The 13809-nt window shown below is 36.9% G+C and overlaps 1 protein-coding gene across 4 annotated transcripts in view; it reads left to right on the forward strand.

Annotated features, from left to right (window-relative positions):
• VCL (vinculin) overlaps positions 1 to 13809 on the forward strand; it is a 121609-nt gene that overhangs the window by 69920 nt on the left and 37880 nt on the right. For all 4 annotated transcript variants that reach the window (XM_017548575.2, XM_017548580.2, XM_017548587.2 and 1 more), the window contains exons 3-6: positions 3585 to 3735; positions 3890 to 3998; positions 5655 to 5777; positions 7396 to 7556. In XM_017548575.2, the coding sequence (XP_017404064.1) occupies positions 3585 to 3735; positions 3890 to 3998; positions 5655 to 5777; positions 7396 to 7556 (544 nt within the window). The remainder of the gene's footprint in view (positions 1 to 3584; positions 3736 to 3889; positions 3999 to 5654; positions 5778 to 7395; positions 7557 to 13809) is intronic.

Genomic DNA, 13809 nt, shown 5'->3' on the forward strand with positions numbered 1-13809 from the left:
AAATACTGAGTCTTGCTCTATTGCCCAGACTGGAGTGCAGTGGCATGATCTTGGCTTACTGCAACCTCTGCCTCCTGGGTTCTAGCGATTCTTCTGTCTCAGTCTCCCAAGTAGTTGGGATTACAGGTGCCCATCACCCCACCTGGCTAATTTTTGTATTTTTAGTAGAGACAGGGTTTCGCCATGTTGTCCAGCCTGGTTTTGAACTCCTGACTTCAAGTGATCTACCCACCTTGGCTTCCCAAAGTGCTGGGATTATAGGCATGAGCCACTGTGCCCGGCAGAAAATGATTATTGACTTTTAGGTAGATGGAATTTGTTTGAATTAAAATTTATACAATCTTTTACATGTGTTATTTTATAACTTAAAAACTGTGGAAATTAACACTATATTGAATAAAGATAACCTACAGACTGGGAAAAAACATTTGCAAATTATATTTCTGATGAGGGTTTAATTAACTAAGTTATCTAAGGAACTCTTACAACTTAGCCCCAAAAGACAAAAAAACCTAATTGAAAAATGGGCCTAATTGAATAGACATTTCTCGGTAAAAGATGTAGAAATGGAAAACAGGCACATGAAAAGATGTTCACCATCACTGATCATTAAGGAAGTGCAAATCAAAACCATAATGAGATACCACCTGGTATCTGCTAGGGTGGCTTTAATTTAAAAGGATAAAATAATGGCCGGGCTCAGTGGCTCATGCCTGTAATTCCAGCACTTTGGGAGGCCAAGGTGGGTGGATCACGAGGTCAGGAGTTCAAGACCAGCCTGGCCAACATGGTGAAACCAACCCCATCTCTAAAAATACAAAAATTGGCTGGGTGCAGTGGTGAGCTCCTGTAGTCCCAGCTACTCAGGAGGCTGAAGTAGGAGACTTGCTTGAACTCAGGAAGCAGAGGTTGCAGTGAGCCGAGATTGGGCCATTACACTTAAGCCGGGGTGGCAGTGAGACTCTGTCTCAAAATAAATAAAAAATAAAATAACAAGTGTTTGTGAGGATATGGAGAATTAGGAGCACTTATGTAAAATGACATATTATTATTTAGTCATAAAAAAAGAATGAAGTATTATACAGGCTATAAATTGGATGAACCTCAAAAACATGCTTAATGAAAGGAGCCAGACAAGAAAGGTCACATAGTGTATGAATCCTTTTATATGATGTTTCCACAATAGGCAAAGCCAGGGAAACAGAAAGCAGATTAGTGGTTATCAGGGGATGGGAGAAGGAGAAAATGGGTAGTTATTACTTAATGAGTATTGCATGTTTTACTGAGATAATGAAGAGCTTTGGCACTAGAGAGAGGTGGTTTTTGCATAACACTGCATAACAACATGCTATTGAATGTACCCTTTGAAATGGTTATTTGTGTGTTACATGAATTTCTTCTCAATGGAAAAGAAACTATATTTGGATCCAATTTTGGTCTATCATTGGTGAAGGCCTAAAATTTGAGTTGGTGAGAAGGTAAGAACTGTTTAGTATAACTTCTGCAGATTGCAATATGGCAACATTTGTTAAAATTATACATGTTCATAGCTTTGACTCAGCAATTCCATATCTAGAATAGATCCTACAGACATGCAGGGTGAAATGATACATATTCAAGTTGATTCATCACAGCAAGCCTGTGATATAATTATGGACTGTTATGTAGCTTTATAAAAGTAGGAGGCTGCTCTTTATGTACTTTTAATAGAACAACACTTAAGTGAACAAAACAGAATGCAGAGAGTGTACATAGTATGATCCTATTTGTGTAGAAAAGGGAAATATACATTTTTGCTTCTTTAAGCCTGAAATGTTTTATGAAGACATTTACATACAGAGAAAATACAAAAACTCAATACTGGTTGCAAGTGAGATGGAATGAGTGCCTGGAAGATAGTGAAGGGAAGGAGATTTTTTTATTGTATGACCTTTTGTTTTTAAATATGTGTATATGCTTGTGTAATATATATGAATATATTATATATAATATATATCATATATATATTTAAAATCAAATTAAAATTTTAATTTTCAAATTAAAAAGACCAAACACCCAGTCCTCTAAACCCAATGAAAAGCCACATCAAACAGGTCTTGCCCTTCATTGATTTTTATTATGTACTACCTTATATTTTGCCCAGTAAATTTTTGTATTTTTAGTAGAGACAGGGTTTCACCATGTTGGCCAGGCTGGTCGTGAACTCCCAACCTCAAGTGATTTGCGTGCTTGGGCCTCCCAAAGTGCTGGGATTACAGGTGTGAGCCACCGTGCCCGGCCATGTACTGCCTAATGCTGCGAATGTTTGCATCTTGCCTTAGTAAAGTACACTCCTTGAGAGTTAGCATAGTGCTTTTTATATTTTTATATACCTACAGTGTCCACAGCCCAGCGCTTTTTATGTTGTTGAAATTTGTAAGTTGGTTTAATTCTACATGTTAACAATGTAATACTGTTTTATACTTGTGGTGTTTCTGTATTGTTTCATTTATCCTCAAAACAACCCTGAGTTAGACTTTTATTTGCAGGTGACGTTTTCTATGTTTTCAAACGAGAATGTATAATTTTGGCTAAGCATTTTAACTTTAAGTAGTTTGTTCCTTATCTTTATAAGTTACTCAGTCACAACATAATGACTATATTGAATATGAAACTAGAGGAGATGATCTATTAGGTTATATCCAACTCCATCTGGATGAATAATGGAATAAATGAATACATTTTATTAGTATAAGGAAGGCAAAGAGAATACTTGGCATATGCATTTTGGGTTCCTCTTTTAAATGAGTTTTTTCCCAGCCACCACACCCACCACACCCAACCTTTGGCTGACCTAGTTGCCTACATTAAGCTATATTAATATTCAACTATTAATGACTGGTTTAGTTACTAATATTAGTGACCTTTAATTAACAATATATTTTCATTTTTAATTTTTGTTTTTATTTTAACAGTATATTTTGAAATGGCCCAATGGATTTATCAAACACATTTATTTAGCTAGATGAATGAGTGAAAAATTTATGCACTGCCTCATACTTTTTCTTTGTGTTTCTTCCTATTCCTTTGCTTCGTTTAGTTTTTAAATTTCACTTAACACCATGCTTTGGCATTTTATTTCCAGATGTTAGATCTGAAAATGATGCCAAGGATTTCAGTTCTTTGCACAGTGTCTTTTAATGGCAGTGTGTATAGGGTGGGGAGGAGTAAGGAAACAAAGGCATTACAGAGATACAGAGATAGAGCAACCTAAAGTCAAAGATGTTTTCTCATCATTTTTTGTTGTCAGGCAATAATAAAGAATAAGGACAGTGCACTGAATAAATGTGCTGCTTTTGTAATTTTGTAATTTTTTTTTTTTTTTTTAATAGCGTCTCTCAAAATGTTGGGATTGCAGGCATGAGCCACTACGCCCTGCCTAAATTGTAAAATCTAAAAACGTAGGTCCTATTATCAACTGGTTTTGGCTATTTTTCATGTAGGGAAAAAAGTGTGAGTTTACATGCATCTTCTCTCTTTGCATTTGCATATGGTATTATTCTGTACGGTTCTGCCAGTGAGTTAACCTGTTTTCTTCCCCATAGGGTTGAGAATGCTTGCACCAAGCTTGTCCAGGCAGCTCAGATGCTTCAGTCAGATCCTTACTCAGTGCCTGCTCGAGATTATCTAATTGATGGGTCAAGGGGCATCCTCTCTGGAACATCAGACCTGCTCCTTACCTTTGACGAGGCTGAGGTAGGCAATCTGAGACAAAAAGTTTACTCTAAAAGGTAATAATGGAAGATTGATGATTGTTTAGGATGAAAATATATTGAATGCTGCACATCTGTGTTAATGTGTTTGCTGCTTGTCCACTCATGTGATTGAATACTCTGAAATATATTTTCAGGTCCGTAAAATTATTAGAGTTTGCAAAGGAATTTTGGAATATCTTACAGTGGCAGAGGTGGTGGAGACTATGGAAGATTTGGTCACTTACACAAAGAATCTTGGGCCAGGTTAGTCATATCCAATTTCTATAAGTTTTTTTGTGGGTTGTCCATGTTGGATTAAAAGGAAAGGGTACCCACTTCCTACTTTTTGCAGAAAATAGGTGAAGATGCACTGGGCTTTCAGGTGTCTGCTCTGTTCTTGATGCTGTGCTTTGAGGTGATGTCATTGTCTCTGGTATCTGAATCTGCTTTCAGATACCTGGCCTTGTCAAATGAATTAAACCAGACATTGCAAGTATTGCTGCTGGAGAATGTAGGAAATACTTTTCTATTACTGTAATGCTGCAGGCCATCCTGCATCCTGACCTCTCCATTCCACATTACACAGCATTCCTTCACTGTCTGCCAGCTGGCCTGTTGTTCTTTATGACCTCTTAGCTTGCTAATTAGTCTGCCTACTATTATGGATTCATGCCGTAGCCCTGCATAATATAATCAGACCTAGAAGGAGAGAAGAACTATTGTGCTTAAATGTTATTTTGAAATGATTATTCAGGCATCTGAGCATTAAATATTCAAAATATATAAACAGACACCAGCTTTTGATGTTACAGACATGTAGCTTCAACTTGAGGGTTCTTAAAGTATGAATGATACCAATGATATATTAGATGTTTAACCTGCTTAACTTGATTTGTACCACTTTATAAAATTCCTTCGTTTTATGTGAAATGTCGATTTTTAATTAACAGCTTTTTTATGAGGTTCCAGTGTGGTGGTTCTGTAAAACTTAGTGGCAGTTAAGAATTTGTCAGAGCCATCATTGAAGATCACCTAGAAATAGTTTCTCTGGTGGCTTTAGAGTAGTCCTCTTAAAATTTCTTATAACACTGGCAAAAATTATATTTCCCCAAATGGAATCTTATGCAGAATCCCCAAACATAAAAGACAAAATGGAGCTACTTTATGTGGAGCAGGACTACCTCTGCTTCTCTTTGGTCTTGATGGTCTAGGAGAAAACTTGAGAAATCCTAAGAGCAATTTGTAAATCAAAGCTTTAGAGGATCACATAGTGCCTTTGAATAACAACCAACATAAACAAAAAGTGTTAGCAGACTGATTCCAACACCAGATGCTTTCAAACACTGTCATCACTGTAATTATTTTTCTAATATTTCTATTTGTTTCTAATTATAAAACTAGTACATGCTTATTTTGGACAAATTGGAAAGTACAGAAAAATAGAAAGATGAAAACAAAACATACCATTGTCATTCTTAGAACGTTTTTCAGCCACTAGATCAGTGAAGCTCGTGAGATTTAGCACAGAGTTCAGAGGCATGGTATGAAACCTATATGCATAGAAGCCTGGCAAACAGTTTTTCCCCTACCTGCAAATTTCTTTTAAATAAATATATATTTATTCATTTAGATGTTTAATATTTGTGAATGTATTTATATCAAAATATGAAAATGTTTATCACATTTAGGGTTTACATTTAATACATTACTTTCATTGAAAAGAGTAATGTGTATATACTAGAGTTCAGTGATGGTGTCTGAACTCTTGTTTAGACAAGTAAGTCTTGTTTAGGCTCTTGTGTAAATAAGTGAGCAATCAGTTTGAACCTTCATAGTATTTTATAATGGATTTAGGCTGAGAAAGCCAGATCCTGGATTGTTTCACTACTCATCCTGCACAGTTTCTTCCTTGTGCCCCAGGGATGACTAAGATGGCCAAGATGATTGATGAGAGACAGCAGGAGCTGACTCACCAGGAGCATCGAGTGATGTTGGTGAACTCCATGAACACTGTGAAAGAGTTGCTGCCAGTTCTCATTTCAGGTACTTCCTGCCTGTACTTTATTTTATAGGGGGGGGAAATGTTAGCATGTTCTAAACACTGAAGTTCATTTTCTTTTGCGGCTTCACTGCATGCCCTTTCGCTTAGGTAAATATGAGACATGATTGGTTGGTTAGCACATGATGGCTGCCGCTGATTGGCTGAGAATCAGTGTTCTTCTCTAATGCGGTCCTCCCTCTGTTCTTTGTTTGAAATTACCTTCCTGTGGCCTGCTTCTGTTCTCCTAAAGCTCTAACAAGCCCCTTTCCTGGGTGGTGACTCTCTCCTATAAACTCTAGTCTGGGTATTAAATTTTCACACTTCATCTGATGCCTGGTGCTGATGGACACAAAAGAAAAGAAAATAAATTTCACACCTTTATTTGTGTTATAGAAAAATAATTAGGAGCTGGAGTGGATATTACAGAGTGCCATATGATAAAGATGTGAACTCAGAGCTCTTTTTAGTGTGTATTACACAGTTTTTCTTAAAAGATACTTAACTGTTCTTTACATCATGAGTAGATCAGTTCTTTAGTTACCAGCTGGGACTACTTTCCTATTGGGCAGCACCCTGAAACGCAAACATGGTGGCTGCTCTCTCGACTAGCAAAAGGGAGTTACACTTAATGAGTGTCTAGTATATGCCAGATATCTCATGGTTTATATGAATTATCTTGGTCAAGTTGTGAATTAATTAGTTCTCAGAAGGCAACTTTATTATAAAAATCTGGTTACTCATGTCATTGTGACTTCCAGCTACTTGCTTTGGTATTTCAGATAGTAGCTAAAAAAGGACATATGAGTGTTAGAGTTCAGGAGGCCGTGCATGGTGGCTCACGCCTGTAATCCCAGCACTTTGGGAGGCCCAGGTGGGCGGGGCACCTGAGGTCAGGAGTTTGAGACCAGCCTGGCCAACATGGCAAAACCCCATCTCTACTAAAAGCAAAACAAGACAAAACAAAAATTAGCCAGGCATGGTAGCAGACGTCTATAATCCCAGCTACTCAGGAGATTGAGGCAGGAGAATTGCTTGAACCTGGGAGCCGGAGGTTGCAGTGAGCTGAGATCTTGCCAAAAGTGTTGGGATTCCAGGCGTGAGCCACTGCGCCCAGCCATTATTGTTTTCTTCTTTACGTAAAGAAGAAAACTTGGGGGATAGCAAGTCCATGGTACATGTTGAGAGAAATCTTGGATGATAAACCTGACATTTTGGGATCTTCTGCTGGGATCAGGGGCAGCAGAATACTCCAAGTATTATTGACAGTTTTCTTATTGTCCCATTAGGTTTGTAGTGGATAGAGCCAGGGTGATGGCCAGGATAACTGATTTAGAAGGATATTAGATATTTTGTGATTGTAGGTCATTAGCATATGCAGGTTAAATTAGTTCCTTAATCATGTTGTGATGGTGTCTTTGTACCTTGAGTTTATTTATTTTTTTTACAATAAAAGTTGCTGATGTTGGAACTTTATTGTCAGACTTACACAGTGTTTGTTCTGTATATTCGTTTTAGGACCTTAAAAGCCCAAAACAACCAAAATATAGAACATCTTGTGTGAATATTGTTATACAACAAGATTAAATTCCAAACTTAGTTTCTGATCTTTTATTTTTATAGCTATGAAGATTTTTGTAACAACTAAAAACTCAAAAAACCAAGGCATAGAAGAAGCTTTAAAAAATCGCAATTTTACTGTAGAAAAAATGAGTGCTGAAATTAATGAGATAATTCGTGTGTTACAACTCACCTCTTGGGACGAAGATGCCTGGGCCAGTAAGGTAAGTGTTCTTGGTGGGGAAATAAGTAAAATCCCCAACCCTCCCCCACTGGAGTTATTCATTGGCATCTGTCTCATACTTTATCTTGTAATTTTTGTAGCTTAAGAGTACTCAGGTATTATGAAAGTAATTTCTTCTTCATTTTTGTTTCATGGGTTACTTGCTGTCTTTGCTAATTTCCTTTGTTCTAAAGTAGAACAAATAAATAGGCGTGTGGGGTAAATACTGGCTTAAGGCTGAGATTTATAGCTTTTACTTCAGGCTGGAATCTCATTGTTTGGACCTCTGAGTTACCTGTGGTAGAAGAGTATTCCCCTGGGTGGGAGTGCTGCCTTGTATATGGGTGGTTGTTCCCAGTTGACTAAGTAAGATACAGATATACCTGTAATTCTAAGCTTTATGGAAAACTTTTCTTTAAACAACCTTCAATCCAGAGAAATCTACAGAGGAAACTCTTGACGTTTCTAGATGTGTCCCTTGATCATTCCATTTTCCCCAAGGAAAGTTTAATTAAAATATTTGTCTTCATATTGGTCAGTTAGTTGACTAAGTAAGATACAGATATACCTGTAATTCTAAGCTTTATGGAAAACTTTTCTTTAAACAACCTTCAATCCAGAGAAATCTACAGAGGAAACTCTTGACGTTTCTAGATGTGTCCCTTGATCATTCCATTTTCCCCAAGGAAAGTTTAATTAAAATATTTGTCTTCATATTGGTCAGTTAGTTTGAGGGATCCCTTCACCCTTTGTCTGGAATCTCTTCTCGGACTTCAGAGGGGCTGGCGGATTCTTTCTAGAGCCTGTCAGCAGTGATTTTGTGTTGCTGCTGCTCTGGTCTACTGCTCCATGTTTAATGACTGTGAACAAAGCTTTTAGGTCTGGGGGAACACAGATACTTGGGTTTACACTTTCCTTGTAGAGTCCAAGATGCAGACAGTGGGGGGAACACACTGTCCCCAAGATCTAGCTTTCCCATATGTGACCCAAATGTCTCCAGGGCCACTCAGAAGGCTGGTAGCCAACTAAAGAGGGGATTTTGTGGCATAACTTCCCTTGGGTACTCAGTAGAGCAGTATGTTCTCCAGGACATCTATAAGGTAAGGTAAAAGTTGAGTTGTGAAATCACTGGCCCTCTTTCTTGTTGCCCTGAAAGCTAATTTAATTATTTAGAGTAAATTCGCTTATTTTAACTATGGATTTATTTACAGAGACATTTTCTCATTGATGTGAAGTTCTTGAATAGATTCTAAGACTGTATTTTCACTGTATTTTCAATCTAAATGGTAAAATCATTTTAACTGATATTTTCTTTAATTTTGCTTTTGCATAGTTGACAACTTTCACTTCCCTATTATGACTTCTTTATGCATCTTTTTTTTTGTTCTTTTGTTTTATTCTTTTTCTCACGTTTAGAAGGTAAGCTTTCTCTTGCCCTCTAGTTTCTTTTTCGCTTAAAAAGAGAAAAAGCATGTCTGAGGTTTTCTTGTGCTGTGTGCCGTGCCTTATTCTGTGTGTAACACTGTGCTCGAATGTGCGTCAGAATGTAATTTAATACAGGACTCTAGGCAGTGCTAGGGAGACTGACTCTGGCTCATATTGAGCTATTTCTTTGGGGAAAGCTAAAGGAAAGACATTATTACTATGGGCTATCAGGCTGCCTATATTTAGTGGGTACTTTCATTTCTTTGAGTAGGCTCCTGGGATCTTTTTTGGCCTGATCTTTCCCACTGACTTCATTTGAGGAACAGGATTCCCCAGGTAGCTGGGTGACCCCTGAGTTACCTGTGGACCCTGCTATTGGGAAAGGAGACTTCCAACTGATGCTATCTCTGTATCTGCCTCTCTCACCAGTCTTCTTTGCAGGCTCTAAAATTTTGTTTTTGGAGATGCATCATTGAGGTTTTAAGCCATAATGAAAAAGAGCTGGCTAGAGAGCTTAGATGAGGCATCTGTCCTTCATACTAATCCTAGCCTTCAAAATCCAAAGGAAAACAGAAGTGAAGTGTGTCTAAAGGTCTTTCTAACTTCATTCCATGGCTCACTGCATGTACTGCTGTCCAAGCTGAATTAGCTATAGTTTTCCATGACCTCATGTTCCCCTAACCTAAGCTCTTCGCTTATTCTCTTTCCTTTGCTTCTAAGCAGATGAGAAAAAGTAATAAGGAGGAACAGGCTTAACTTTAATGTTTCTCTATTTTCAGAAGGGAAAAGCTATCCATCATTTAGTGAATAAATGTTATTGAGCTTTATTTTGTGTAAGTGCCATCAAGAGCTGCTTCTCTCATTAAAAAAATATAGTCAGTTGAGTTTTTCAGGACTAGGATTAGGCACTTGGGGATACAAGGGAAACAGACCTGGTACTCACTGTGTATAGTCTTGTAGCTGGTCCCAGTTTCATGCTGAGGAAAACCAATTTGTTAGGATGCTACAAAACTAACTTCATCTGAAATGAAAGAAGGTAAATTAAATTAGCTCAATTCAAGTACATGATGACATCAGAACGAACAAGAGATGTTTACTTTTTATCCTACTGACCATCAGAATGAACAAGAGATGCTTATTTTTTAACCTAATGACATCAGAATAAGCAAAAGAGGTTTATTTTTAACCTAATTTTGCTTTTGTTTACATTTATGTGGTTCAAAAAATCAAAGTGCTACAAAAAGATATACATGATAAGTCTTCCTCCCAACCTGGTTCCCATTCACTCTAATTCTCCTCACACTGTAAGAGTAATCATTTCTACTGGTTGCAAAAATAGAAAAAAATTTACCTTGAAATTAGAAATTAGCAACTAGGATTTTGGCTCTTTTTCAGTTTTGTATCATTATGCATCTTTTATTGCTCCACTGTACGCAGTGAATTAATCAGACCTTTTGTCTGACCGAGACTGCTGGGTTCCCATTCTGTTTAATGCATATAGTGTCTTTCACCTCTTTCGCCCCTATCAGTAAATAATTAACTTTGTCTTACCATACTTGTTTCATGCCTCCCCATTGGTGCAGTATTCTTCTGGAAAGTGATGGTTCCTCTAGAAAAGTGGGGGAAGAAAGTAAGTGGAAAAAATTCTTGGTAAAAGTGCGTCTTGCAGAATAAATTAAGATTTTAAAGAGGCAATGCAATAGCTGATTATTTTACCTTTTATATTCAAATCGCACATTTACAAATTTAAAAGTAACTTTGACTTTAAACATGTCACTTATTTTAAAAGTAAAAAGTTTCCTTTTCTTAAATCAACAGTCTTTTTATAGTGATTATTAAAAATCAAGTTAGCATTTTTTCTGAGAATACATTATTAATCAAAAGAATTTGAGCTAAACACAATTCTAATTCTACCCTTTGTAAATTTAGTGTTCTATATTTAATTTTTTTTGGTATTTATATTACTTGTATCTTGATGCATGCTGAGAATTAAGAGGAAGTGAGATAAAAATTAAAAAAAATTTTCACTGCTAAGACTTTGAACCCTACATAGTCACTCCTGCAGCTTTGCACCTTGAGTCATTAAATTCTATTTTTCAGAATTGGTTCGTGTGGGGGGTGTGTCCCCACTATGGTCCTAGGTTGGTGGTGGGTAAAAGTAGTGGTTGACTCGGATGCCTTATACAGAAGACTATTATACTTAACTAAGGCAGGAAATGTTGGTTAGAACTTGTGATTGTGTAATACTACCCCTTACTTGCAGACAGTTGGGATTTAACAGTTGATTTGTAAATAAATAAATAAGTAAGGTCATTTGTGAGCTTTCTATGAGCAAGTGTTCTAGTGTTTTGTTTTTAGCAGCTAATAGAATGAAAGATCTCTAAGAGCTTGAGATAAATAGTTAATTCAGGCATTTATGATATTTTATCTCCCTGCTCTTATGAGGAGAAAATCCCAAAATAAAGAACTTGATGTTTCCCTTCTGATCTAAGTTATCTTTGGTTGGTACATCTGATCATGCACTCATAGGTAGCACAGATTTTTAGAGTGGGAAGGTATTCTTAAGAGATGAGGAACTGAGACCCAGAGAAGGTAACTTGCATGAAGTCCCAGGACTAGACAAGTTTCTCTTGTTTAAATGTAGTTTGTAAGATTTTGTTGTACTGCCCAATCTGTACTTTCCAGAAACATCTTCAACCAGAACATCTGGTTTAAATCACTGACTTGCGGGTAGAAATGAGGTCAGAGAGGGGATGGAGTGGGAAGGGAGTGTTAGTGGAGGGAGAAGAGAGAGTATGGTAAGCAGTCATGGAGAGGGGTCCTTATTCCCCATATTTAAAATTTTCAAGAGCCTAGGATTGCAGGACTTCACTTTTTTGACTGAAGTTCCTCTTGGTTGTCCATAGGAGGAGGTCATTATTATTCACAGGTGTTCTGAGGTCTAAATCTATATTAAATTTTAGGAGTGTTTCAGTTCCTAGGAGAGCATGTACAAATGGTTTAGGTTGTCTTTCCATCTTTCAGTATGTAGGGAGGAGTGCCAAGGCACTGTGTTTTTTTAATTTAAAACATGAATTCTTAAGAATTTTATGGTAAAAAGGACCATAGCATGGGGGGACCCAGATAGATTCATGCCAGCTGTTCCCAAAGCCACATGACTAGACCTAGTCTTTTTCTATTCACTCTTTCAACACCCTCAACTGCCCCCTCCCCCCAGGAAAAACAAATCAAAAATAGATAAAAAAAATTGCTAGAGACTTTTCTTTTTCCCAAAATTGAGTTTTTATAGAGAAGAATACTCAAATGAAGGTACAGTTTTTCTCTCTTCTATTTCATACCTGAATTATACTGTGGGTACTTACAGACCTACATGACAAGGTTTAGTAAAATGCTTTGTGGTACATAGTATGTCTGACCACAAGGGTTATGATTATTTTCACCCCTTGTAAACATATCCCCAAACTGACTTCTGTCCTAGTTGTCCAGCGAATTTGTTTATGTCATATTCAATGTTTGTATACTTATTATGCTTATGACAGAATTCGGTCAATTCTATCATAAATACTGCCTTTCAAAAGAAATACATATGAAATTCTTAGGAGAAAAAATATTCCCTTAGACATGTCTGTTTTTACTAGATATGACTAAAATAAAATTATTACTTATAACTTGCTGTGTTCCTGAAAAAAATTTAAGATGGCTCTTTCAGTTGTTTTAAATCTCCGAAATTGTCTAAAATTAATGCTATTAAAAACTTTGTTAACTTATTGAAACTCCCAGTTATTAAGTGCAGCTTCATTCAAAATTGGCCATTGGTTTCTTTTAGGGGGAAAATGAACATCTCTTAATTTTAACTTCTTGATGGTGTCACACCTCCCACTGAGTGGTGAATTACTCACTTCCTGAGAATTACGTTGTTTCCCTGAATACTGGCTATTTGAGCTTTATTAAGGAGAAAAAAAGAAATGACTTTTTGAGGATGCTGAGTAGACAAAACTTTTTTCCATTGTGTTTCAAATCATTTTTGGGTATTGGAGAATAAAAGCAGTCATTTTTGTTAGTGTAGATTATGATTTTGATTCCTGGAGCTTATATTCTCTGCAGTATTAACCAAAGTCAAAACTGACAAGGCAGAGATTTGCTGACTGTTGTAGAAGATTAGTAGAATCTTTAGCAACTCTCCTTGGTAAAAGACAAAATCTTGTTTCATTTGCTGTAAAACAATGAGGTTTGGAGTCAACAAACGTGAGATCAAATTAGGTTTCTAGGAGTAAGTTCCTGTTTCTTAATTTGTAATATTAAATGACATTTAAATTTGAGATTCAGTGAGGTAAGGAGGAGGAAAGTAGCTAAAACAGACCCTAACATGGAGGAAATACATGTCAGTTGAATCTGGTTTCCTAATAGCCTTTAATGCTAGAGTAGACATAAAAATTTTCCTTTGAATTTAGATTTTTGAAATGTAACAAATACCTATTGGTTTCTCACTGAAAAAAAAAGTGTGTTAGGAAAATGGTTTATTAACCGGTTTTAAATGTAATATTTTTACACTGACATAATTCTTCTCCAGGATGTGCACACACTTCCTAAGTAAGAGTTTGTGATTAAAAGAAGACTTAGGCCGGGCGCGGTGGCTCAAGCCTGTAATCCCAGCACTTTGGGAGGCCGAGGCGGGTGGATCACGAGGTCAAGAGATCAAGACCATCCTGCTCAACATGGTGAAACCCCGTCTCTACTAAAACTACAAAAAATTAGCTGGGCATGGTGGCGCGTGCCTGTAGTCCCAGCTACTCAGGAGGCTGAGGCAGGAGAATTGCCTGAACCCAGGA

This window comes from Cebus imitator, unplaced genomic scaffold (genome assembly GCF_001604975.1).
Source record: "Cebus imitator isolate Cc_AM_T3 unplaced genomic scaffold, Cebus_imitator-1.0 Scaffold11, whole genome shotgun sequence".
In the NCBI taxonomy this organism is placed as follows: Eukaryota; Metazoa; Chordata; class Mammalia; order Primates; family Cebidae; genus Cebus; species Cebus imitator.